Source organism: Nakaseomyces bracarensis (genome assembly GCF_045282275.1).
Source record: "Nakaseomyces bracarensis strain CBM3 chromosome Unknown Scaff10_0, whole genome shotgun sequence".
NCBI classification, from domain to species: Eukaryota; Fungi; Ascomycota; class Saccharomycetes; order Saccharomycetales; family Saccharomycetaceae; genus Nakaseomyces; species Nakaseomyces bracarensis.
In genome coordinates, this window is record NW_027263956.1 from 693,836 (window position 1) to 720,261 (window position 26,426).

The 26,426-nt window shown below is 37.6% G+C and overlaps 13 protein-coding genes across 13 annotated transcripts; 6 read left to right on the plus strand and 7 right to left on the minus strand.

Moving 5' to 3' along the window:
* Window positions 1–436: 436 nt before the first annotated feature.
* Window positions 437–5,104, plus strand: RKR1 (ubiquitin-protein ligase RKR1; the record flags this gene model as incomplete). The annotated part of the gene is made up of 1 exon (XM_071053094.1): window positions 437–5,104. One exon carries the CDS (start codon window positions 437–439, stop codon window positions 5,102–5,104), a length of 4,668 nt encoding a protein of 1,555 aa, XP_070911344.1.
* An 84-nt stretch (window positions 5,105–5,188) lies between these two features.
* On the minus strand, window positions 5,189–5,989 carry UTP30 (Utp30p; the record flags this gene model as incomplete). The annotated part of the gene is made up of 1 exon (XM_071053095.1): window positions 5,189–5,989. The coding sequence occupies one exon, from the start codon at window positions 5,987–5,989 to the stop codon at window positions 5,189–5,191; it is 801 nt and encodes a 266-aa protein (XP_070911345.1).
* A 619-nt stretch (window positions 5,990–6,608) lies between these two features.
* Window positions 6,609–8,279, minus strand: GLG1 (glycogenin glucosyltransferase GLG1; the record flags this gene model as incomplete). The annotated part of the gene is made up of 1 exon (XM_071053096.1): window positions 6,609–8,279. One exon carries the CDS (start codon window positions 8,277–8,279, stop codon window positions 6,609–6,611), a length of 1,671 nt encoding a protein of 556 aa, XP_070911346.1.
* Window positions 8,280–10,491: 2,212 nt separating this feature from the next.
* On the minus strand, window positions 10,492–12,201 carry TRM2 (tRNA (uracil(54)-C(5))-methyltransferase; the record flags this gene model as incomplete). The annotated part of the gene is made up of 1 exon (XM_071053097.1): window positions 10,492–12,201. The coding sequence occupies one exon, from the start codon at window positions 12,199–12,201 to the stop codon at window positions 10,492–10,494; it is 1,710 nt and encodes a 569-aa protein (XP_070911347.1).
* A 676-nt stretch (window positions 12,202–12,877) lies between these two features.
* RNJ42_02933 (uncharacterized protein) lies at window positions 12,878–13,816 on the plus strand (the record flags this gene model as incomplete). The annotated part of the gene is made up of 1 exon (XM_071053098.1): window positions 12,878–13,816. The coding sequence occupies one exon, from the start codon at window positions 12,878–12,880 to the stop codon at window positions 13,814–13,816; it is 939 nt and encodes a 312-aa protein (XP_070911348.1).
* Window positions 13,817–14,082: 266 nt separating this feature from the next.
* RHO4 (Rho family GTPase RHO4) lies at window positions 14,083–15,003 on the minus strand (the record flags this gene model as incomplete). The annotated part of the gene is made up of 1 exon (XM_071053099.1): window positions 14,083–15,003. The coding sequence occupies one exon, from the start codon at window positions 15,001–15,003 to the stop codon at window positions 14,083–14,085; it is 921 nt and encodes a 306-aa protein (XP_070911349.1).
* Window positions 15,004–15,894: 891 nt separating this feature from the next.
* RNJ42_02935 (aldo/keto reductase family protein) lies at window positions 15,895–16,935 on the plus strand (the record flags this gene model as incomplete). The annotated part of the gene is made up of 1 exon (XM_071053100.1): window positions 15,895–16,935. The coding sequence occupies one exon, from the start codon at window positions 15,895–15,897 to the stop codon at window positions 16,933–16,935; it is 1,041 nt and encodes a 346-aa protein (XP_070911350.1).
* Window positions 16,936–17,059: 124 nt separating this feature from the next.
* On the minus strand, window positions 17,060–18,049 carry ANT1 (Ant1p; the record flags this gene model as incomplete). The annotated part of the gene is made up of 1 exon (XM_071053101.1): window positions 17,060–18,049. One exon carries the CDS (start codon window positions 18,047–18,049, stop codon window positions 17,060–17,062), a length of 990 nt encoding a protein of 329 aa, XP_070911351.1.
* Window positions 18,050–18,415: 366 nt separating this feature from the next.
* NAT3 (peptide alpha-N-acetyltransferase complex B subunit NAT3) lies at window positions 18,416–18,985 on the minus strand (the record flags this gene model as incomplete). Its single annotated transcript, XM_071053102.1, has 1 exon — window positions 18,416–18,985. One exon carries the CDS (start codon window positions 18,983–18,985, stop codon window positions 18,416–18,418), a length of 570 nt encoding a protein of 189 aa, XP_070911352.1.
* A 367-nt stretch (window positions 18,986–19,352) lies between these two features.
* Window positions 19,353–20,558, minus strand: SPN1 (transcription factor SPN1; the record flags this gene model as incomplete). Its single annotated transcript, XM_071053103.1, has 1 exon — window positions 19,353–20,558. The coding sequence occupies one exon, from the start codon at window positions 20,556–20,558 to the stop codon at window positions 19,353–19,355; it is 1,206 nt and encodes a 401-aa protein (XP_070911353.1).
* A 275-nt stretch (window positions 20,559–20,833) lies between these two features.
* TOM5 (Tom5p) lies at window positions 20,834–20,983 on the plus strand (the record flags this gene model as incomplete). Its single annotated transcript, XM_071053104.1, has 1 exon — window positions 20,834–20,983. The coding sequence occupies one exon, from the start codon at window positions 20,834–20,836 to the stop codon at window positions 20,981–20,983; it is 150 nt and encodes a 49-aa protein (XP_070911354.1).
* Window positions 20,984–21,590: 607 nt separating this feature from the next.
* On the plus strand, window positions 21,591–24,344 carry CTF4 (chromatin-binding protein CTF4; the record flags this gene model as incomplete). Its single annotated transcript, XM_071053105.1, has 1 exon — window positions 21,591–24,344. One exon carries the CDS (start codon window positions 21,591–21,593, stop codon window positions 24,342–24,344), a length of 2,754 nt encoding a protein of 917 aa, XP_070911355.1.
* Window positions 24,345–24,717: 373 nt separating this feature from the next.
* RRP9 (ribosomal RNA-processing protein RRP9) lies at window positions 24,718–26,409 on the plus strand (the record flags this gene model as incomplete). Its single annotated transcript, XM_071053106.1, has 1 exon — window positions 24,718–26,409. One exon carries the CDS (start codon window positions 24,718–24,720, stop codon window positions 26,407–26,409), a length of 1,692 nt encoding a protein of 563 aa, XP_070911356.1.
* Window positions 26,410–26,426: the final 17 nt, after the last annotated feature.

Sequence of the window (26,426 nt, forward strand, 5' to 3'; positions counted from 1 at the left end):
AGTCAAATGTTACCCTTTCAAAAAGTTCAACTTGCTTTGCCACTGACTCTGTACTTACGATTTATAAAGGTATCTCCTTCATTGTTATTCAACTAATTACAATGGGCGTGTGGCGTAGTTGGTAGCGCGCTCCCTTAGCATGGGAGAGGTCTTCGGTTCGATTCCGGACTCGTCCAATTAATTTTTTGTTGTATTTCATTCAGCTAGCTTTCGATGACGTCATTTTTTTTTTCAAATCCTATGTAATTTTTTTTTTTTTTTTTCAAATATTAAAGTTAATTAATGTATTGGCCGTATTGATATTTGGTTATATTAGCTTATCAGTAACAATTGCGATAGTGTGACATCTCTTTGATAGCTTAACAAAGAGGTTTAAGGAGGAAAAGCGGCTACAAAATCCCAACACACATTAAAAAGGACTTTTAATAATATTTTCATGTCATTTGGTGGTGTTAATACTTTTCAAAAATTCTCCTCGGATGAAGGTTTGGGACATAATGGTGTTCGTATATCTTTGAATTATTATGATGGTCATCCTGATGTCAGCTTGCTGGAGTCACTTAAGTCTAATGACTTGAAATTAATTTTCAAATCCTTAATGAAGAGAGATGATACTACGAAGGAGAAAGCATTGAATGAACTGCTAGGTTTGGTAGCAAATTATGATGAAAATAAAGCATTGTTTGATGATATATTTATGCTTTGTTGGAGTCAACTGTTTTCAAAGATGTGTATGAACGAATTAAAAATTATTCGTACGGTAGCAGAACAGGTTACTCTAACTCTGCTTCTCAATATGAAGAAAGGAATGGCTAAATTCCTTAAGGATGTTATGCCTTTTTTGTTATTAGGAACCTCTGATTCAGATGGTAATGTCAGTAGACTCTGTAAGGACGGGCTATCCAAATGTTTTGATAGAGATGAGAATAAGATTAACGCTCTTTTTAAAGTTTTTGAAGAGCCCATATTGCTTTTAATCAAAGAGGCATTGATTGTGGAAAACGCAGAAACGATATCAGATGAGAGATACTGTTCAAAAGATGAACTTGAATTTAAATACAACAGGATTCTAGTTAGTGTTCTTAACCTGTTGTCACAACTAATTTTAAGGAACGAGGCGGTAATCAATGATAATACATTGTTTATGGAGATAATTAGTGAAGAATCTGTTTGGAAACTAATGAATATCAAGAACTTACAGAATATTAAAATATATGAGTCACTCATTCAGCTAGCAACAATCTTATATGACAAAGGTTTTCTATCGTCGAAAAAAACAGTTTTGAAATTAGTTGCCAAGAGATTATTGAAAAGTTTGGCTCAATTCAGTTCCAAAAACATTCTAAAGGTGGATTATCTGACGCCACAAATTTTGTCCTTATTGAATAAGATGAACAATTATAAAGATGGTAAAATATGGGGATATGATAAATCCTATAAAGATAAGCTCATTAACTTTCTCACCGTGGGATCAAAGCAGCCATCTCTTGGTTTTTTCAGGGAGATGTTTTCTTTGCTATTATCCACAAAAGATCAGAATATAATGAATGTCGACTTGGAATGGCTACCTATAATAAAAAACGCTAATACTTCAATGTGTGAGAAGCGCTTCCTTGGCCGTGATGGGGAAAAGATTTTAATGGAATATTGGTTTGGATACCTGGAAATAAATGAAAATCTCAATCTTGACAATAGTGATACCATAATTAAGGAGATAATGCAGCTATTAAGTAGCTCTACAAATATTAGTAGAATAGATGGTGTTAAAGCATTATTTTCCAATAATCTTCCTGTATCTACAATTTTAGAGAACATAGAAAAAACTTTGAGCGATGAGAAAGAGTTTAACAAAGCTCAAAAAATAATCATTGAAAATTTGATTGCAATATACTTTTGTACAAAGAGAAGCGATGATGAACTCACAAAATTAACAGAACTAATTAATGTATCTTTAGCTAATTTGAAATCAGATATGGATATCGAGAAACTCAAAGCCTTATTCTCAACAGTTCTGAAATACTCTAATGCGGAATATTATTTACGGATCACTGAACTACTAATAAACTGGGTTAATAATTTATGCGCTGAAAACCAAATAATAGTTTATTATGCTTTTCAAGAATACTCCAAACAACTTAAGCAATTTGATTCAACGAATGTATCGATATTCAATGATTTGATCGAGCGTTCAATTGCTTTGCAATTAACGCCCAAATCTATCAAAGAGCTTATATTGTCTATGCCTGCGGACTATTGCAAGGCTATTTATATGTCGGGGACACAAGATGTGATTGGATTTATTGATGCTATTATCGAAAACGCAAACTTTAACGATATCGATACTGTGTTTAAATATACAGTGCTCAATGAATATACTATCCAAAGGCTATTTGAAAGAGCACAAAAAGAAAAAATGACTCTGAAGTTTGCTGAACATATCCAAACTCTAAAGAAAGAATGTAAAATATCATTGTATGAGCAAGCCCAATTTTACAGTTGTATCGCTACCGAACTAGATGACGAAAAATATTTGGACATCTTACATGATTGTTTAGAGAGTATGAACACCGAAAACCAAATTGGAAATAATGTAATTAACTCACTATTATCAAAGATAAAAGAAAACTACAATTCTGCATCATCGACAAAATATTTAAACATTGCTAAAGAAATATTCGACAAAGACATTAATCTCAAGAAAAAACTGGTACCGGACAATCTTTTTGAATTACTACCCAAAATAGAGGTGCCCTCTTCTATATCTATAAGTGGTAATGCAGGTATGAATATCTTTTATTTAAATAAGGATGATCAAACTGGTAACTATGAAAATTTAAGGCCATTTCTAACCTGGGCACTCTTCATTGATGATTTAATAACCGAAAACATGCAAGAAAAAACAGAAGACCTACAGTTCTTTTTGACCTTGATGTCAGAGATAGCTGTTGACTATAATGCTTTATCTGAGGTACCTGATGACAATTACCATGATTTCAACAATGTTATCTATAAAGATTCTAATAGGTTGACCTCATTCCAGGAAATACTAGGATATCTACTGGATGTAAATATACCTCTTGGAAATAAAAACTTAGTCACAAACCTAGTTCGTCTTAATGATTCTAATAATATCATTGTTTATTATTCCGGAATGATAGTATATAGAATCTTATTGAATGAACAGGATTATTTATCAACCACAGAAAAAGGAGATATAGCTGAGCTTTACCAGAAGCTCATCTCCCACCTGGTTAGGAAAAAAGCTGTTGATGACAAAATCTTATACTATACGTCGATGATAACTAAGGTAGTTGTTGGATGTATACCATTATCATTACTATCTAGAAGTCTTACAATTCTGATCTCCCAATTTATTGGAATCTCTGATATTTCCTTTGCTGATTTTGAGTACAAATTTCTTCCTCTTTTGACCACTTTGATTACAACTGAAAGTGAAAATGACGATATTTCTCTAGTGCCTATACCAAAAATGAATATGATATTAAAATTATTGGAAAATATTTTTGACGGAGATTTAGCTTTTGATGATCGTTTCGTCATTTGTAGACTTATGATAATGAGATTTATCAGGACATTGCTTTCCCAAAATCAGTTTACTGAAATTTGGAGCACAGCTACACGTTTGGCTGAAAGACTGGTAGCTGACGGATATTCTATGTGTTTACTAGAAGATACATTGTTTTCTTTTGAGCTTGGATATGAAACTTTTGAACTAGATCGTAGAGGTCAAGAATTGGAAAGCTGGAACAAAACAGGAGAATATACTATGGAAATTTTGGATGGATTTTCTGAAATGATATTCAGAAATGACAAAGATTTCCACAATAATTCGGTTACTCATATTTACTTTTGTTCTTTAACCACAGTATTTAATAAACTAAGAACAATCGAACAAATAAATCTATTTCCAAAATTAATGGCAGCTTTTACCTCACAAGACTGGAGTAAGAATATTAACCTATCAAGGTTTTTGGTTTCAATACTATCCAGTCTCATTACTTCGAAACAACAAACTAATTTAATTGAATTTGAATTGAAAAAGATGAAGACCAAAGCTAACTCTACCGATAATGACGATGATAATGGTCATGAAGATTATGAAGAATTCAAAGTTCCACAAAACCTGATCGATATTTTATCTGAAAGAGCCCCAAAGGAATATCTTGAATACGAAAATCAGTTCAGCTTTTTGGGCTATTTGTGGTCTTGGTATTTGACATTAACCTACTTTAAAGATGTTTCATACAATATGAGAGAGTTATATATCGAACAATTGAAAGAGAGGGATATGATTAACGGGATATTAGACTTTATCGTTGATCAAATAGATTTTGATGATGTTAACTATTGGAAAACTGTGAAGTTGGATGATATATCAAACTATGACATTAACAGTGGTTTGAACTCCATGTATGTCGATCATGTTAATGATGAATGTAAGATTCTTTTGGTTCATCTAATGTACAAAATTTTCAATATCTCTGGAACTATGAGTGCCCAATGGTTTTTGAATGTTAGGAATAAGTCCCTAGCTAGCAGGATTAATGAATTTGTGTCTAGGTTTATATCACCAATTTTAATTGAAAACGAATTGAAAGAAGTAGAGGGTAAGATTGAAGAACTGACTGCTAAGGATGATTCTTTATCTATCAAAATAAACAAGAAAACAAATGAGGTTAAAGCCTCATTTTTAATTGATGAACAGAAACTAGAGATTCTATTTAAGTTACCAGAGAATTATCCACTAAGCAACATCCAAGTTGTTGGTGTATCTAGGGTTGGTATCAGTGAGCAAAAATGGAAACAATGGATTATGTCTACTCAACATGTCATTACAGGAATGAATGGTTCTGTTCAAGATTCTCTTGAGCTGTTCACCAAAAACGTGAACCTCCAATTTTCTGGATTCGAAGAATGTGCCATTTGTTATTCTATTCTCCATGCTGTTGATAGAAAACTTCCTTCAAAGACATGTCCTACGTGTAATAATAAATTCCATGGTGCATGTTTGTACAAATGGTTCAGATCTTCAGGTAATAATACTTGTCCACTATGTCGTGGTGAAATCTCATTCCGTAGATAGAAACAATTATGTATATGACTGTAACGCATCATAAAATAAAATCAATACGTAACTATTTACTAAAAAAAAATTTATAGAGGTCTGTTATAATTTCAATTCCTTCTCATTTGGTACAGCAATTTTTTCCTTCTCGTAATATATTGGAATACTTGTACTTGAGTTTGTTTTTATCTGTAAAGATTTCACGCCACCTTTTATAACACCTCCCACAGGTTTCTCATTTCTGTCTGTTAAAAAGGTTAACACATCTTCGATAATATTAAAAATATCGTGGTTACTTTGTTTATCCATATGCCCTACCTTAACATTTATACAATTATCGTCATTAGGTAGATACGAAGTATTCTTGCAAATACTTTTCATTTGAGCTTTGATGTATTTTATATCAACTGTCTCGTCCATCTTAGAACGTTTTTCCTTTATACTTTTATTGATCCTTATCATATAAGGTGTTTTCTTTCCACTTTGGTAAAACCTGTTCCCTAGGATATCGGGTAAAAGATGGTGGACTCTATAATCGGCAACAACTAGATCAAATTCTTTGTACAAAGAGGTCAATTTACTCCCACGAAACCTTCTCTTCAAGTTCTTTATACTCACTATTTCCTTAAAGAGCTCTGAGGTTAGCTCATCCTTTGTCAAAACATCTCTGTATTTTGTAGATGGATCCTTGGTAATTAAAAGAATCCTGAAATCACTGGGCTTGTTCATCCTGCAACGCTTCAGCGGTATAATTCTTCTAACATAGTCCTTTTTAAGACCAAGTTTCTTACCGGTATGGATAATTAACTGAACATCCTGGTTGGTTTCATTCTTTTCCTCACAATGTGCTCTCAGAGCATCGAGACCTTTATATACCAATTCACTGTCCAGTACCGTAGCCATAACTTTTTATTATAATGTCCGCAACTTTCGGTTTAGTAGTATCATAGAAACAAATTAATATCCATCTAATATGAATAATATACCTTGCGATGAGCATCGCATAATATTTTTAATTCAATATTTTTCACCATGAAAAAATAAAATTTTCTTTCTTTTTTTCCACGTGAGTATTCAATAAGCTACTGGGAAGTTTTATAAAATTTATTAATTTTTGGTTTAGTGCTTTAGCAACATAATTAAATTTGTATAAGATATATCATTATATATAACAGTAAGTCTATGCTTTTATAGTATTAGAACATTTGGTAGGAAAAATTAACAATCAAAAGATTAATAAAGAAAAATAGACGTCGTGTGCAGGTTTAGGAATAATAAAAAAAAAAAATGGTATACGAGTTGTAAGTCTGTAGTCATTAGAAGTTTGTTTGCTTATCTTATTCTCAGGGTTTGTGCATGTGAGAGGATTGATATTACAGTTAAGTAGTACTTCATGCATGTTAATAAAAAAAAGAAAATAATTAAACAACAAAATTGGATTATTATCGCAAATTCAATGCTAAAATAAAATCAACAACAAATGGGATATTAGAATAAAAAGAAAGCAGGGCGTAAATTATCTTCATTCGACAGAATATTCAAAGATATCATCAGGGAAGGATCTTTCAACTCTCTTTAAGTAGTTGCTACCTTCCCATTCGAACTTGTAATTAGTTTGTGGAACATGTCTATGGTACTCTTCTAAATCGTCATCTTGATCTTCAACTTCAAGTTCTCCAGCCAACTCACGCTCCTTGGCCTCATTCGTTCTGTCTTGTAATTCGTCATCGTCTTCATCTGTAACCTGTTCGTCCTCATCGTGGATTACATCATCTAATTCATGGTCTAGAACCTCTTCCTCCTCAATGAACCTGATCTTCTTGTCAGATGATCTCACGATCTTTGGTCCAAAGTGGTCATCATGTTCAATAGTAATTGGTCTTCTGTGAGGTACAGATTTTTCAACAGCAGGAACATGGTCGTCACGGCTACTTTCTCCCACGTTGGCAGCGGGGAACTCTTGGGTATGGTACTCCTCGTGGTACTGATGTTCCTCGGCTGGTGGTTGAGGTGGTTGTTCAGGTTCGTCCTCCTTTGTAATAAAGGTTGTTAACCACTCCTTGAAATCTAATGGAAGAGGAATTGGAGTTGGTGGTTTAGGTTGCTCGGGTTCGTAATTCTCCTCTTCCTTTTCACATTCTTCATTCTCCGGAATAGAGTCGAGTCTCTCCTCATGACACTCTTCCTTGTAATCTTGGTGCTGTTCGTGATGGTCATGTTCATCATGATGTTCTTCATGCTGTTCTTGGTGATGACGGTGCTCATCATGTTCATCATGATGGTGATGTTGCTCCTCCTCATGGTGGCCGGTATCAATTGTGGTATCAGCTAACAACTCAACTATATCATAGTCAATCTGGAAATCCAGGTAAGTGGCTCTCCATTGTGCTGCATATTGACTCTTCTTGAACTCTTCCTGAGACCACTTACTCCAAGGTTTATGTTTACCGATGAAATGGATTAATCTGATATGAGGACCGAAAAATTTCATGGCAGGTGGACACTCGTATCCGTAGTTTGGCGTGGTAACGTTGTAAAGGAAAGGCAATCTGATCCACTCGCGGGTGACATAGTTAGCAATTCTCCCGAACTCATTCAACCTAGTGTTTTGGTTGAAGAATTGGTTGAGGATACCTTGATCGGACCCATCGATGGAGACAACGTTCAGGATGTAGTTACGCAGCTCAACGTTGATGTCCTTGTCAGGAACAATCATCATTACACCACTGTTGAAGATATCGGGCCAGCCAATATCTGGTACAGCAGCGATTTGTTCCTTAGTCTGGTCTCCTAATATTTCGAACAGGTCAAAAAGACCAGTATTCATTGGCAGCGTGTCAGCATCCAAGTACAGAATCTGCTCATACTGAGTCAATTCCCACAAACGAGCCTTAATCAGTGCAAAGGACAGCTCGGGTCTGTCCAACATCTGCAAGTTTCCACTGTTTCTGTCCTGCGTAACATACTGGTAGTCCAACGGATCCACCTGCACAATTTCGTCAAACAGACATCCCAACAAGTTCTTCGCAATATCACTCAGGATATCATTGTATAAAGTCCTAGTAACCATAAGACATAGCTTAATATCACGACCAGAAGCCTCTAGCAACTTCCTCACCTTGTACCCCAAGGTGAACACTCCAGGCAAATAGTCTGCAGAATACAACAATGTCACTATACCAACATTCTTCATTATCGTATTGTTGTTATTGGTATTTTATGTTTGGTTTTTTTGTTAATTTTTTTCCAGAAGAAGTTTATAAGTTTTTTGACGTTTGTTTTATTTATATATTTATTTATTTATTTATATTATATATTGTCATAATCACAAAGAAAAGAGTCCCTTTGTTGAATTTATTAAACCCCTTTGTCTCTCACAAATAAATAAAAGGAGACTAATAAATAATAATAAAAGACAGACAGAGAGAGAGACATAAGTGATGTACGTTTTTTTTGGTATTTTGGGCACACGATTCTCTGCGCTGCGTGCCTTTCACTGGACATAAAATCTTTTCTTTTTCAGTTAAATTAGTCCTTTCCAAACTACGGCAATAGGTATGTCCTTATACGGTTAAAATGTCAACACCACAGTGAAAATGCCGTAGTGTGGGTTGTTTTTATTTTGGGCTGGTATTCCTCTCACTTCTTTCTCTACCCCCCCGAGGATTTCGAGAATTTTCCTAGTTAGGAAAGTGGGGTCAATTGGAAGTTAAAAGAAAACGTAAATATACCAAAATTGGACGGATGGAGAGCACCCCCGCCAAATATTTCTTTTCTTTCTTTTTTTTTTGGGAAAGCAGGGAATACGGGTGGGGGTTATTATCACATGCTGCTACGTATAGTATGACTGCGATTGATAATAACGCATATAGCTTTATGATGGTGTATTTATATATATTATATATTTAAGAGTGTTATATATAATAATAGAAGAAACACGTAAATAATATGGGGGGTTGATTTATTGTATTTGTAAGGTATAGATTAAAAAAAGGATTTTTTTTCTTTTGGTAAAACTAATATTTAAATTAAGACAAAAGAAAAATTAATATTAAATGCAATTTTTTTTTAATAAAAAAAATCCTTTTAACGGGAGTAAGACCAGACGTTCTTCAACAAACCGTCGTTTTGAGCCAAACGGTTCAAAGAGTCGTCGGATTCACCTCTAGCTCTGACGGTACCGGCAAGAGCGTAAGTGATGTATTCACCTGGGATGGCACGGCCCTCTTCGTCAACCTTAGCAATGTTGATTTGGACAGAGGCGTGATCATCAGCCTTGATGATTCTGTTGGTAGCAGAACACTTTCTTGGAATGTAAAGTTCGACCTAATAAAATTAAATGTTATATTTCATATTCAATTTCTCTCTCTTTCATTTTTTACTTGTAAAGTGCAAAATTAAGGGATAATTTTTATAGAAATAATTAGTTATTGTTAGTAACAAAGTTCATTTTTTTATATTATTCATCACTAGTGGATATTCTTTATTATTATAGGAATGTAGCATCATATCATTATTATTACTACTTTTAATCTCGCATATGGTCCATTTTCTAAGGCTATATTCATCGTATATCTTATCGTGCAATCAAATATCTCTGTATAAAACCGCTTTCATATTGTAACTAGTTTTTGTTTTTCCTATATTTTCAGACATCCACTTGTTTTGTTGTTTTTTTTCTTCCTAATTTTCTAATTTCTCTTGCATTATTCGCATTAATAACATACTAATTGACCCTTATCGTTCTCCATGTTGGCTTAATGTTATGTATTGGTTCCCTTTTCTATATCGTGAAATTTCAAATACTAATTGAAATACTATCTAGAAATATTAATGGACGTAATTAAAAAAAATTTTTTTTTTTCATAGAGTAAAAGGAAAACTGAAGTTCCTCTCTCTCTCTCTACTCTCAATGAAGAAAAAAAAAAAGACGTTGGACAATTTCTTATTGTTATGCTGTACGTACAATCACGTGTAGAATTAATATGTTTTGTTTGGTCATTTTTTCTGTTTTTATTGTTTGTTTGTGAGCGCATTCGAGAGTTAGGGGAGCTGCGTCCCAGAAACACGCGTAGTGGATTGTTCATTTTCTCAAAGTATTTGTCGCTTCTTCTTGTCACTGCGGTGTTTTCTGTACTCTTCGTTTTCTTTCACTTCATTATATCCTAATAAAGTAAGAATATTATGGCATCTATTTTTTTGTAAAATTGTTTTGTTTTGTCTTGAGAATGGGTTTGGAGGTCTGGGTGTTTCTTACAGTCACAAAAAGATATCTTTTCGTAATACAGTATATTGACTACGATTATTATAATAGCTCTATCTAATACAATATTGCGTTATTATATATATATTACAGTTACATAAAAAAAGGGGAAAACAAAAATATCCTGGGCTCTATATTTAACTTATACTCTAGATAGGACACACACGCTCTCTACGTGGTGCGTTTGTGGGAAGAAGTCGAAACCTCTAATACTCTCGACCTTGTATTGTGACCCTTCTGGGGTATCCTTCAGGAAATACTGTACGTCTCTTGCCTGTGAGTGGACATTACATGAAATGTAGACTATTCTTGCCGGGTTATACGATGCCAGTTGTTTCAAGAAGAGCTCGTCACAACCTTTACGTGGTGGGTCAAGGATCACTGATGTCTGGTCTGCTGGGGTATCGATGGACTCAAATAACTTCTCGGCCTTACCGACAATAAACCTACAGTTCTCAATACCGTTGTTCTTGGCATTCCGCTCCGCAAAAGCGACGCTGTCTGCTGAAATTTCAACCCCAATGACTTTGTCGACACCCTGGGCACTGCATATACTAAACAGACCAGACCCGCAGTATGCGTCAACCAGATATTTAGGCTTCCCACCGTTGTTGAACTGTAAATTGTCACGGACGTACTTAGTTACTAGTGGCAGAATGGAGTTGTTATTCTGGAAGAACTCACCGGCACTAAACTTGAACGTGTGGCCGTCAACATACTCTGTGATAATTTGTCTGGAGTTCGTTACACAGGTCTTCGCCAGTTTAACTCCGTGTTCCTTATCTTCAACTTCGATATAGCTGATTTCGCCGTTACTATCACGGGAGCCTTCTTCCAATTGTTCCTTGGTGGGCTTCGAAGAGTCCAAAATAATTGTGTTTTCTCTCAGCAAGATAGTGGCACCTTTCTTATATTTCTGGAACTCTTTGTCAAACCTAGCTCTTTCGTTGGTTAGACCTATGTTCAAGATATCAGTGGCCAATTGACAGCTGTCTATATCCAATATAGGCCCTGTACCACCGACCTCTAGAGTCTCCTTTCTCCACTTAGGTCTACCTTTCTGGCCGAACCCTAGCGGAGGTCTCTCTTCCAGCTGCTTCACCTTCTTAGGCATATCAAAGTGCGGGGTGATCTTAGTTCTGTATCTATACTGTAGTGGGGATGCCATTGTCTTATCAACAGAAGGCAATAGTCCCTCACTGATTAACCTTGGTGCAAAAAACTTATATGCATTCTCAATAGTAGTTCTCTTGATCTTGAGTTGCTCAGCATACTCCAAAAATTCAAATTGACTACCTGAGTATTTCCCGAAATATTTGTCCTTAATCAATTCATCCTTCCTTATAGGAGATTTGGTTGTAACATCCAGTAGATCAGACTCCACGTAGTATGGATGTGTCTTGAATATCTTAACATTAACCACGTCACCAGGTAACCCAAATGGAACTATGACAACTTGCTTCTTCCCGGTTTCTACAGGATTTTCTACAAGAGCTATACCATCACCATTAGACCCCAGTTTAAGAACCTCCACACCTTGTACCTCTCTGTGGTATTTAGATGCAATAGGACCAGTAACAAACGACGTATCGTTCAAAATCGCAGTCACGTCATTCAACACCTGCTCACGCTCCAGTTTCTGCTCCTTCAAAAGCTCACTAATCTCAAATTCAAGCACACCCAAAGGAGATGTAGGATCAACCTTCTTAGCCTTGTACTTCTTCACCTTCAACTTCTTCTTGGAAGGACCACCTTGCGTAACAGCTCTCTTCTTCGTTTCCTCCATAGTAGACATCGTCATCCGTCCTAATTGGTGTCTTCTAAATGGGATTAGTCTCAGAAATGCCCTCATTTACAAACCTACACGCCTTCTTATTGACTACTATAAAAAATCGATGCCCAAAACAAATTTTTTGAATTAATTTTTCAGCCATTATAGTGAGCGATGAGCTTGAAATTTTTTTTTTCAACCTCCCATAGAACAAGCCGTACAAGCAAGAACTGAAAAAATAATGACGGCGATGGCCAATTAATATAAGCTATTAATTATAATACTGAATGTCGATTGACAAGGTCTACGTGTCTTTAATATTTTAACTTAGAATTACTATAAAGCTGTGTAGTAAAGTGATTATTTAATTTAGCCTCGTTTCACAATCCTCCCACTTAGTAGTTTTTGATTTGTGAATCTATAAAGTTGAATAGTTTGATATGTGTTAGTGAAGATAAGCTAACATGGTCAATCTATTAGGATTGATATCTGTTCATACTTTGAACTGGTAGGCGCAGTTATTAATTGAATAATCGATATTTTAACATATAGAAAAAAAAAGAAAGAAAAAAGCTAAAAAGAAAAGAGTATCGGTGATTAAAATGTAATGTTGAGCCTTCTTTTGACAAGAGTATTTGATATTGGATCTTACATTATATAAGGGAGATGGTTTAATATAATTAAAAGTCTCTTATAATACTTTTTATTTCAATCTCCAACATCATAACCTATTATCTGAAAAGAACATCTAAATTATATGGCTATATTTGAGAAGTTAGTACAATCTTTCTCTGATAAGAAGTCAGTTGAACAACAATTTCCAATCCCTAAAAATGATACTGAAGGAGTACCGCCTATCCTTAGGTATAATATGACCAGGGACATGCCTATAGTGAAATCTTTCTCTAGTCGTGCATACCTCATATTCCCATCGGTGCAGTCTTATGACATATTCAAACAGACAACGAAAAATGATGGAGTGGACAGTGCTGGTATGGGTGTCCCGTTGTTGCAGGCTATCCCACCTGTGGTCTCAACCTGGCGTTCCACTGGTCCTTTACTGGTGATACATAAGTATATCGTGCTTCCGAGGTCTGAACCGGCACCATACAGTAAGTTTGAGATTGTCTTCCAGGACAACAACTTCAATGTCTACAAGATTCCATTCTGTGAAATAACCTGGCAATACTCTGGTCTTCACAGCCGTCGATTTGACTTTAAGTTTACCGACCCGAATATCAGAGCTCCATGTTATTTTGAGTCACAGATCACTGCTTTTGATAAGAAGGGTGTCACTGAAGGCTGTGCTATTAGCTGGAAGATCTCTAGGGTACCATTTATGGTCGGTAAATTGAAAATTAGTGGTGATGTACCAACTTTACCTGGTTATGAAGAGGCCTCTAACGAGAAGAGGTCTTCAGCTGCAAAAGATGCGCCAACTTCGAAGGTTACGCAGGTCAGCGCTTACTATACGAAGAGGTTCCAAGATGAAGTACCAAAGATGACATCCAGGCGTGCAGATTTGATTATTGGTGAATTTGGTGATATTACGAACTTGGGTATCACCGGTGTCTCGATGTATAGTCAGATATTTGCTTGTCAGGCTCTGTTAATCCATTTCTTAGAGCATATCAGACATGAAAACAGTCATCATAAGACCACTAGAAAGCAAAGAAGGGCAGCAAAACATTGGTAATAAGATCTTATTGTAAGATAATTTTAATTAAAATACATTAATAACTAATTTTAAAACTATATGTAACTTAATAAATAAAAACTAATTTAATCAATTATCTTTTTTTATTATCTGAATATTATAATTAAGCTAGGAATTAGAAATTTATTTATAGATTTTAGATTAAATAATTATGGTAAGAAATTTATTAGGAACCGAAATTGAAACAATATTAGCAATTATCAACCCTATAAGGGCAAATAGTAAGATTAGAATAAGAAAAAACTTCACATTATAATACACTTGGATTTCCTTATGCTTTTCCTAACAACGTTATTTGTAACTGTGGCGATGTTTTTGGAGCTCTCCTCAGAATCACTTTCCTCATTAATAGTTTCGTCTTTATCATCTAGGTCTACTGGTGTACTCAGTTTCAGTTTCTTGCTCTTAAATATATTTTTTAAGATAGAAGGGTTCGAGTCCTGAGATGTGAGAAATTCAGCCAGTATATTATTGATTGCAGAGTAAAAAACGGCGTCTACTTTGTCGTTCTTCTTAGCCGAACATTGTATATGTATAAAGGCCCCGTTCTTCTTAGCAATATCGTCAGCATGAGCGGGATCCACCATCTCTAAGTGGTCATCCGACGATTCATATAGATCTGATTTAAGCCCCACAAGCATAATCGGAGTCCCCGGGCAGAAATGCTTCACCTCGGGAAACCACGTCTTCTCCACGTTATCAAGGGAATCCTGGCTATCCACTGCGTAACACACCATCAGTATATCAGCACCTGTGTAAGACAACGGTCGCAACCTGTTGTACTCCTCCTGGCCCGCTGTATCCCACAACGCCAGCTCTATCATCTGACCTTTAGGCCCATACAGGTTCGTAACATAGTTCTCAAAGATAGTAGGTACGTATTGTGTGGGAAACCCACGCTCAACGTACGACATCAAGAGACATGTCTTCCCGACCGCACCGTCCCCAACAACAACGATCTTAACATGGTAGTCCGGCAATCTGTTCGTCCTCCTCACATGCTCAAAGCTCTCCACGGTAGACAACGTCCTATCAAACGGGTTCTGGCGTAGTTTCAACGACAACAGACTGGCACTCAACGTATCCTCCGATCGTACACTCACCACTGAATGCTCAGTAAAATTAGATATCCGACTATTAGACCTCCCATTCTTGACAGCAGCCATCGTGAGATTTTTGTTATTCGCTTATTTCTAGTTGTATTGAGTGCTTGTATTTGTTAGGTTCTAGTTCTATTGAGTAACTTGTATTTGGATCCTTGTATTTGTTTAGGTCCTTGCTGTATTATATGGATTACTAAGATTTCGGAGTTAGTGGGCTCTGATGATAACATATACGCAATGAAGTAACCTTCCTCCTATTACCGTAGATCAGTTACCCGGGGAGACAAAAACGTAACCCGGATTTCAGGGGTGCATATTACCCGGACATACCTTACCCGGACATACGAAAATATAAACTGTTACCCGGTACAGAATTTGTAAGAGAGAGAGGCGCAAGAGAGAATGGTCCGTCAGTGCGTCCGTCTCTGTTTCTCTCAGTGCGTCCGTCTCTCTGATGTGTGCAGTGGTTCATTTATGTAGCGTGGTATGGGGATGGAGGGCAGGCAGGTTAGCTGGTGGTTTAGGGCTTGATATCCCAGCATGTAACCCGCGGAGGTAAGGACGGAAGAAGGGTTTTATTGCTACACTATCACCCTAACCACTACCACTTACCACTACAGCTACGATACAATATCACACGATACATTCCCAACACGATACACTACAACACTTCAACTACAACACTACGCAATACTATCACAGCACACAACAACATTGCTTCGATTGAACGTAAAATAAGGTTGAAAAAGTATTTGGTGCGGGGTGTTCTTTGTATTCTGAGTAAACTGTAAATCTTCTTTGATAAGGGACCTGTAAAGTTCTTATGGCATATAAAAAGAGGACTATATATTAATGTTATAGATATACAAAAAAATTGTTACTTTGACTAGAGAATATCACTCATTCACATATAGGCAATTAAAACACAACAACAATAAATACAGTATTTTGGCAATGGTTTCAGTTGAACAGATTAAGAAGGATATGAGGGAGATTGGTACCGGCTACGGTCTGATGTCGTTGACATGGAAGGCGGTGCCTACTGCTCAGGAGCAGGCCTTTGGTGCCATGTTGAAGGCCGTTGAGCTGGCCCGTGAGTCTAACCACAGGGCTTTCTTCAACGTCGGTGAGTTCTACGGTGCTGATAGAGTGAACTTGCACCTCGTCAGAGACTTCTTCAAGAAATACCCTGACTTAAGGGAGCACGTGATTATTTCGTGTAAGGGTGCTATGAATAACGCTGACCTGTCGCCCAAGGGTAAATACGACGACGTTGTTGCCTCTGTTGAGGCCTGCTGTGAGGCCATTGGCGGGTTCATTGAGGTGTTCGAGCCTGCCCGTATGGACATGTCTCTGTGTGGCGAAGGCGAGGTGTACCCAAGGGAGACCTTCGATGCCTTGAAACATTTGGTCGAAAAGGGTGTCATCGGTGCCATCTCTTTGTCCGAGGTGGACGCTAAGCAGATCGCCGCCGTGGCCAAGGACTTCGGCGACTACCTGGCCTGTGTTGAGGTCGAGTTGTCCTTGTTCTGTGACGACATCTTGAAGAACGACGTGGCTAAGGTCTCTTCTGACCTGGGCCTCATTGTCATCTGTTACTCTCCATTGGGTAAGGGTATCCTAACGGGTCAATTGACTAAGAACTCCGATATCCCAGACGGTGACTTCAGAAAGATGCTGAAATGTTTCTCTGACGAAGCACTACAACAGAACCAGGACGTCGTGAACTTCATTAAGAAAGAGATTGTTGACAAGCGTCCTGCTGATAAGCAGATCACCTTGCCACAAGTCGCCCTTGCTTGGGTCAAGCACTGGAATGGTAACGCCAAGTACCCAAATGCCAAATTCATCCCAATCCCATCTGGTTCTAGCGCCGCTAGAGTCGCTGAGAACTTCGATGAAAAGAAGTCCGTCATCTCCGAAGAGGAATTTGAAAAGATTAACAAATTCGTTGATACCTTTACTCCAATCGGTGGTAGATACGAATTCATTTAAATAAAATAACAAGTACATAGAAATAAAAGTAAATGGATTCCCTCTTTATGTAACAACCAAATTGACGACATGTATAGACTTAGCAAGCAGTTAGGGTTTAATCAAAAAAATATTTATTGTCATTTTATGTAAGCATTGACTTATTTCTCATCAAAATGTTTTTATATAAGAAAAGTAATTTTCTCACCAACTTAACAATTTCATCCTTGTATGTGAACAACAGACCCTGTACGATGACACCCTTTGATACTTGTGGGATAACACCTTTCCATAAGGAGAAAAACCCTTCGTTAGTGTAAATGTGCTGCAACACTTCCTGGAAAGTCTTAAACTTCGAGCCTTTTCCTTGTAAAGTGATCTTGGCAACGATCAATGGCTGTGTAACAAAAGTAGAAATCATCTTAGATAGCATACCCAACAGGAAGTTCTCACCAGCAGATAATTGCAATTTCGAAGATCTTATGGCATCACCTTTGATACCCTTGGTAGCAAGAATGACGTTCTTGATCTTTTGGTAACTCCCATAGGTAATGGCTGGATTTGAAGATAGGACCAATGCAGCTTTAAAACCCTTCCAAAATGCAGTTAGGTCACCGTTACTCTCCGTATATATCTGTTTAATCACAGCTTTCAAAGAGCTATCATTTGGCGATTTGGTAAGTTGTTGCCTCGTGCTTACCACTGAAATTGGGTTCGTAAACACCTGCGTCATCGCACCTGCAGCCATACCAAGCGCTAGCTCCTCAACTGTGGACAGCTCAATGGCTTTACGTGAGTCATCCTTCAACTGTAAACGTCCTGCTTTAAATGTGAAATAGTTGCTCCTTGCTTGAGAGTACCAGAAAAAATATATAAAGTTCTGAACAAAGTTTGCAGCAACATTAGTCCCCAACCCTTGGTATAGACCCAGAAATCCCTTTTCCTGGTATATTTTGATAATACAGTCTACGACATTCTTGTACTTCACTTGCGAGCGTTCTTCCTCAGACTCATCTTCCTCGGTATTCTTATGTTGTGTTTGAATCAACGTCTTGGCCAAGTCTAGTGGATACACGGTAGTCGCAGCCAAAGAGGACGCAACAGCACCGGTGAAAGCACTCTCTAAAGAAGCCATGTTTTTTTATTTCGTTTGTCTAAATGATTTGGTTAAGTGTCTGATATGGGTTTAAAGCATAGAAAACTAAAACCTATACAACAACATGAAATGGTTTACCAGTAATGTATTGGTGGGGGGGTTCGGAGATAGCAAGCATAATATTTTTAATTAGAAATTGTTAGTTTGGCCCTGGGAAATTTTTTTAAGTGAAAAAATCCGATGGAAGAAAAAAAATTAATAAAAGCAGCAATACTAACCGCAAATAAGGAGAGATGAACAGAATGTTTGAAGCCAATTGAGTCGTATTAGTTATTCAAGACACTCTGTAGTTTACTGTTTCCATAAAACCTTTGTATGATGCCTGGCGTGTTTTGGTTTTTTCTTTTAAAACCTCACGTCGTGTGGATAACACTTATGTTTACGTCCATCAGACCTTGTACTCTTGCCTTTATCACGTTTCATACCTTTGCGCATGTCGAATGCATCCTTGTCGTCGTTCACCTTCTTCAGCGTTGACGGGTACCCATCCTGTGGGGAGTTGTAGTATCCGATAACTCTTCTGTACACACTGTAACCCAGTTTCTCATATAACTTGATGGCTAGGTCGTTATTACACTTCACAAACAGGTCTATAAAGTTGACATCGTGTGGTTTAGTATCGGTGATGGCCTCCAGGGTGTTACAGAGCTTCGACGCTAAAGATATACGGCGGAACTCTGGCGCAACGGTTACCGCCGTGATATGCGAATGCCAATCCTGCCCTTTCCCCTCGGTCTTCGACATCATATACCCGGAGTACACTCCATTGAACTCGTTACTCTTGAAGAACAGCTCAGGCCACAAGATCAAGTACTCCAAGTAGAACTCTAAGGGGAAATTCTCCGTCAAAACGTCCAGGTTGACGTTATTCAATTGGAACAAATCAGAAGGCTCAAATGGGTCTAGCGTGGTCATGTTTTTAGAAATCAATTAAAAATTTTATTAATACAGTGGATGTATAGTAATACGTGCCTACAGAAAACTGCCCTCAGGTTTGCCCTTCTTAAGTTCTGCTAATCTAAGTGCCCTCGTTCTTAACCTTCGTTCAAAAAATTTTTCATAATGGCCTATAACGATTATATGTAATATTATAAAGAAGCACAAACAATCTGAGGACATGAGTTTTAAGTATTTGTAGTTATTAATAGCTCTATATAGTACATTATATCTGATTATTATTCCCTTTTTATTTTACTCGGCTCCTTTTTGAGCCACAGACTTCAAGTTTCTCATCAAATGGGGACACTTACACACCGGATGTTGGCTGTGTGATTATCAAAAATCATTTCCTCTTACCTTGCTTTGTCAATCTCGAAGCCAGTTTTTTGTACATTTCGTTATTGGTTAGCGTTGAACCAACACCGGTGGTTCTAGCGTTATTGGCGACGGTAGAGACGTTGCTTACTGGGGCATACTTGTAATCTGTAGTTGTTTGTGCAGGAGCGGCGGCTCTGTTTCTTCTAGCTGCGGCCTGTTCGTATAGTGACTGTGCAGAGGATCCTCCCTTGTTCGGTTTGGCCACCTTGCCCTTCTTTCTCTTGGCAGAGTCCAATGCGGACTTTCTCTTCAACTTTTCAGAATCGAACTCAAGTTGTAAGATACGCTTATCCCTATAGTTGTCGGATGCGCCGATGATAGGTCTGGTCCATTCGGCAACAAGCTTTTCAGCAAGTCTGGCTAGTTGTGGCTCAACACGCTTGGACTTGGTGTAGAAAATCACAACCCTACCGAGCCCACTTTCCTTTAGATGCTCAGTCTTGATAGGTAAATCGTCCAGTGCTGCAAATAGCGACTTCTGTATCTCAAAGGATGGCAGCGATCCATCGGGCAGTGGTTCCAACCATATCCTAACGCTCTGTAGCAGGTTATTGTCCAGGATCGTGTCTGCCAGGTTAGCCTTCGACAACACACTAACGACTTTAGGAAGCAGCTTAACTTTCTGCATAGCCACTAGCGGCGCCTTACTTTGGCCTTGTCCTTGCTCACTCTCCTCAATACGCTTGTTCAACGTCTCTATGTCCAACTGAGCTGCGATATTCATCTCATCTTTTAACCTCAGGATCTTCTCATCCATATATTGCTCTAAATCATGCTCATCTGCCCTCACTCTACGACCGGAGGTCTTCTTCAAGATCCGATCAAGTCTGTCTTCAAGCTCCTGTCTCTTACTCCTCGGATTCTCATCTACTTCACGAGCATTGTCCACCAACGTATCCTCTATCCTCCCGTCATCAGAATCATCATCAGACTCTATATGCTTTCTTGCTCTCTCCTGCCCTTCTAATCTATCCGTCTCTGTCTCTTGAGCTTCTTGAGCTGTCTCTTGAGCTGTCTCCTGTGCTGTCTCCTGTGCTGTCTCTTGAGCTGCCTCCTGTGCCTCCGTCTCTTGTGGTACTGGAACACTCTCCGTCTCCTGGACGGCCTCGGGAGTCTCCTGGACTTCCGGGACAGTGTCCTGATGCGTGGCCTCTACTGTGTCAGTATCCATTAGATATCGTATTGGAGATCGATTCTACTTTTGCTTCAAATCGATATACAAACTCCCCTTTTATAGTTACACCATGTTAACCTTACTTTTTTTTTAATGAAATCAAAATTTTTCACTTGCGCTCTCTCAACAAAAAAATTTTTAGAAGAACAATACAACACAACACTATAACAATATCAATAGCAATACTCTAATAACACTATAGCAATACTCTAACAACACTATAGCAATACAATAGCACTATAGCAATACATTAATACTATAACAAAGCAAAGATGGATATGTTTATGAACCAAGAGAGTGAAGAGGAGAAGAAGCTACACCAGAAGCGTACTGAGCAGACATTGATGAACGCTGCCTGTGTTGCTGCGTTCCTATGGGTCTCACCTATGGTATGGAACTTCGTCAAGAAGCAATGGAAATAACTATGAAAATATAACTTTCTTTTTGTAAATAAAATATCGCCCCCCCCTTATATATATGAAAGAAATAAATATCACAATAAGACATGAAACAAAAAAATAATTTCTCTATCTAGTACATATTTCATACTGATATACTACAATTGTATATGTCCACATAGAGAGACAAACCTATATATTATAAAAAATCTATGCAGTCTAGTACAAAGCTAAATCAGTTAGTACTGCATAGGTAACGGGTATTCTATTGTAAATTTCAGGAAGTAGTTCTTATGGATAATAGTATATACTTCATAAGTATATTATATATAAATATATGTGCTTAAATATATGTATGTATTATCACGTGATATAATCACATGTTTATATCGTTGTAATGTATATTATCACCTGACTACTGCGTTCGATATGATAAACACGAAAACGCGTCATAGAAACCGGCATCTCTGCTTATACTGACTGTGTTATAATATTGTATTGCAATGTTATATATTGCTGTATATCGTATATTGTATATCGTATATTGTATATTGTATATTGTATATTGTATATTGTATTTATATATTGTTGATACTTTGACTAGAAGATTATTAATATTATCAGGCGAGACATGGCGTCTGTTGTGGATAAATCGGTGTTTGATTCTGGTGGGAGGACCACGCTGGCGATGGCTCAGGATAATGTACACCTGTGCATTGCCAGTAAGAAAGGGATTGTCAAGGTTATGAATACGGAAAGGGTGCAGGATGAGCCCCGTGTGCTAGAAGTAGCGAAGGACTTGACCTCTATTACATTCGGTGCAAAGGACGACTCCACTTTGCTAGTTACCTCTAAAAACGGTGATGCGTTCCTGTATGACGCTAGAGATGAGAACACACAAGGTAGGTTGTTGGCGAGGTCTGTACTACCAATACGTGATTGCAAGCTGATACACTCGGATAAACAAGCGGTGTTCGGTGGTGATGACTTGCAATTGACCATAGTCAATCTTGCCGATGGCACGAAGAACCACTTGAAAATCGAGGAGCAAGTTTCTAGTTTATCATACGGGGACCAGTCCAACACCCTGGCTGTGTCGCTGGTCAATGGTAAAGTTCAATTCTTTTCGGTGTCTTCAGCAGTTCCTAATAAAGTGCACGAGCTGAATGACTACATTCCAAAACAGAGTTTCAAGGACGCCGGGGACGATGCCCTGCTGTCTAATGTTCTAGGCAGTGATAATGATGATGACGATGATGACGATGATGATACTCAGGAAGAAAGAATCAAGGACCCAGAGTTTTGCGATGATAACAGAATTTGTACGAACGTAGCGTGGCATCCAAAGGGTATGCACTTCGCTTTACCTAACAAAGACAAAACCATTAGTGTATTCAATATAAAGGACTACTCCTTACAGAAGTCATTGACAACATCAGGTAGTAATAAACTGTTTTGTGATGTACAATTTGATCCTAGAGATGGTAACTATATTGCCGCAGTAGACTTAAATAATCACCTAACAGTTTGGGACTGGAAGAAATCAGAAGTGAAGTTCTCTAGAAAACTAAGGCAAAATGTGACTAACATGGTTTGGAGTATACAGGAAGAATCAAACTGTTTTGACCTTATTGTTGGTACCTGGAATGGTGCGATATTAACTGTAAAGTCCATAGTTGAGTTTGCAAATCCTGCCGATTATGAAATAGAGTCCGGTGCAAAAAATAACAAAGGATTGAATCTGTTTGTTGATGACGAAGCTGAATCTGATGATGATGAGAATAAGGCAAATGGGACTGAGGATCAAAATGAAGAGATTGATGACGAAAATCTATTCACAGAGGACGAAAATGATGATACAAAAAAGAGGAAATACCACTTTGATGATGAAGAGGATTTTATTGACGATGATGACGGCGCTGGTTATGTTTCGGCCAAAAAGCATCAACCTCAGGAATATGCAGTCTCTAATCCTTACTACTCAGTGACCTCTGACAGAAAAATTCAGAGTAAACCATATAAGTATAGACCGTTTTCTGCAGGTGCTACGCCATTTGCTAACTCTGATAGAAGATATCTGACCATGAACGAAATTGGATATGTCTCCACAGTGAAAAATAACAGTCAGTATAGTGTAACCGTTTCATTTTTCGACGTTGGAAGGTTTAGAGAATATCATTTTGAGGATTTATTTGGCTACGATGTCGCTTTCCTGAATGAAAATGGTACGCTTTTTGCCCAATCCAAATTAGGTCAGATCAACTACAGACCTCATACCTCTTTGTATTCTAATTGGACAAAGACTATTCCTCTACAGCAGGGTGAGAGAATAACTACAATTGCAGCCACTCCAAAAATGGTTTATGTTGGTACGTCGTTTGGTTATTTTAGAGTTTTCAATGAATACGGTGTTCCTTTAACTGTGGAAAAAATGGTTCCTATAGTGGCTTTGACAGCCCAGGATTATAAAGTTTTTACTGTTCATTTTTCACCATTACATGGTTTGTCTTATTCTTTGTTTGAGATTACAACAGATTCCTCAAGATATTTTCAAAGAGAATCACCTCTCCCTATAGAACTCCCCAATCAACAGAGCCGTAAATGCGATCGTGATTTCATTGCTAACAACCCATTAGGTATCAAGAGTTTATTTTTCTCTAGTTACGGTGATCCATGTATTTTTGGCATTGATGATGTACTTCTTGTTCTTTCTAAATGGAGATCTGGCGCTCAATGCAGATGGATCCCAATACTTGATAGTAACTTTGAAGTGTGGAGAATGTCTGGCGGTAAAGACCATTCTGATGTTCATGTTTGGCCATTGAGCTTCAGTTACGACACTCTGAACTGTATCTTAGTTAAAGGTAAGCATATATGGCCAGATTTCCCACTACCACTGCCGTCAGAGATGCAAGTACAAATCCCAGTTTTAGTTAAGTCACAACTGATGAGTGAGCACAATAAAGAGAGAAAGGAGAGAGCTGAGGCTGGAATTGAGGACGACGAAGATGATGCTGAGGATGGAGCAGAAAAGGAAGTCCAAATCCCACAAAACTTTGCCGCAGAGGAAGAGTATTTGCGTTCCAAGATACTGTCAGAGCTGCTTCAGGACACCATAGAAAATGATGGTGAAATGTACGGTAACGAAAATAAGATCATCGCATCATTAATTGGTATCCATGACAAATCACTACTGAGGCTATTTGCCATTGCCTGTTCAGACCAAAATCCAGAGAGGGCCCTATCCATTGCTCAGGAACTAAAACAAGATAAAGCATTGACCGCTGCTGTCAAGGTCTCAGAAAGAGCAGAAATGGTATCACTGGTAAAAAAAATTAATGATATCAGGGAAGCCCGCTACAATCAACAAATGGATAATTTGTGAGATAAAAAATAGCAACCCTGATATAATAGAATAGAGCACTCATACTGTCAATATAATACACTAAGCATATTTTATACACTAAATAACATTAAATAACAAATATATTAGCATTTCCAATATAATTCAATATGGGTTATGATCCAATACGTAATTAAGAGTCGTATAAAGTTACCTCATCGATTCTTGAATTTTTGAAAAAATTTTGGCACTGAAAAAAAAAATCGATGCCCTCATCGTAATATTTGTAAATTACTTGGTTAGTATAAGAGGTATTTATTTCATTAATATTTGCATATCTATGTTGATTCAAACATATAATACTCATTTGGGATTGATAATAGATAACAGGATAATATAATTGAGTCTTCATAATATGTCAGGAGTTTCAGAAAACAGAAAGAGAAAGAGAAATGAGAAGGTAGCAGCTCCTGAAGCCGATGAGGAGATTACAGATATTTCATCAAGTGAAGAGCATGTAAGTGATGGTGATGATGTTGAGGAGGAACTAGATTCTGAAGAGGAATTTGAAGGCGAAAATCCTGCTGACAAGAGGAGAAGATTGGCTAAGCAGTACTTGGAGAATTTGAAGAATGAGGCAAATGATATTCTCACGGCAGAAAGAACGGAAGCTGAAGAAAGCGGAGCTGTACTTGATGACTATAACAACTTTGATGCTGGTGATTTGGATAAAGAAATCATCAGTTCGAGGCTGAAGGAAGATGTTGCTGAACAACAAGGTCGTGTATTCCGCTTTATTGCTGATAAAATCGACATAGATAGTGCACGTACCACTTTTACTAGAGTTGGAGAAAATAATTTGACGGGTTTAAGTTGTTACCAACCACAAATTAATAAGTTTGACCACAATACATTTGGTAAAACTAACAATAGTAAGAAGCTGTACTGCTATACCGTTAGTAAAGATATGACCTTGACGAAGTATGATATCACAGATTTTAATGCTAGACCAAAGAAGGTAAAATCTACGAAAGGAGGGAAACAATTTATCCCAGAAGGCAAAACAGAATATGAGAATACCAGTGAGGGGCACTATGGCCAAATATTAGCTGTTGCCGCCTCACCTAAAGGTGACTATGTAGTTACAGGTGGTAAAGACAGAAAGTTAATTGTGTGGAGTACCGAGTCTCTGTCACCAGTTAAAGTCATTCCAACAAAAGATCGTAAAGGTGAAGTACTAGCATTGGTGTTCAGAAGAAACTCAGACCAACTATATGTTGCCTGTGCAGATTACAAAATTAGAACATATTCCATCAGTCAATTCTCTCAGTTAGAAACCCTATATGGTCATCACGACGTCGTTGTTGACATTTCAGCGCTAGGAATGGAGAGATGTGTTACTGTGGGGTCCCGTGACAGAACTGCCATGTTGTGGAAGATTCCTGATGAAACACGTTTAACATTTAGAGGTGGTGAAGATCCAGAAAGAATGTTAAAGAAGTGGTTAAAGGCTAACGCTGTAGAAAAGGAAGATGGAGAAATTGAATATCCTGATCAAACAGAGGCACCTTTGTTTTTTGGTGAAGGTAGTATTGATGTAGTTAGTATGATAGATGATTCACATTTTATTACAGGATCTGACAATGGTAGCATTTGTCTATGGTCTCTATCTAAGAAAAAGCCACTGTTTACAGAAAGATCGGCTCACGGTGTTATGGACCCACCAACGCCGGAGGAGATTTCAGGTGAGGCTGATAAAGATATAAGAATTAGACAAGTACAAGATAGAAAACTGGTCAAACCTTATTGGATCACCTCCTTATACGCCATTCCATATTCTAATGTATTCATTTCTGGTTCGTGGAATGGCTCTTTAAAGGTATGGAAGCTCAGTGAAAATTTGAGAGAATTTGAACTAATAAATGAACTACCAAATTGCAGGGGTGTAGTAACTAAAATACAATGTGTAGAGACTGGTAAACACGGTAGAGAGACATTCCGTATCCTTGCATCAGTATCGAAGGAACATCGTTTGGGTAGGTGGATTTCTACAGCCAATGGAGCTAGAAATGGTATTTACTCCGCTGTTTTAAAGACAAAGGCATAAATATATAATATTATATA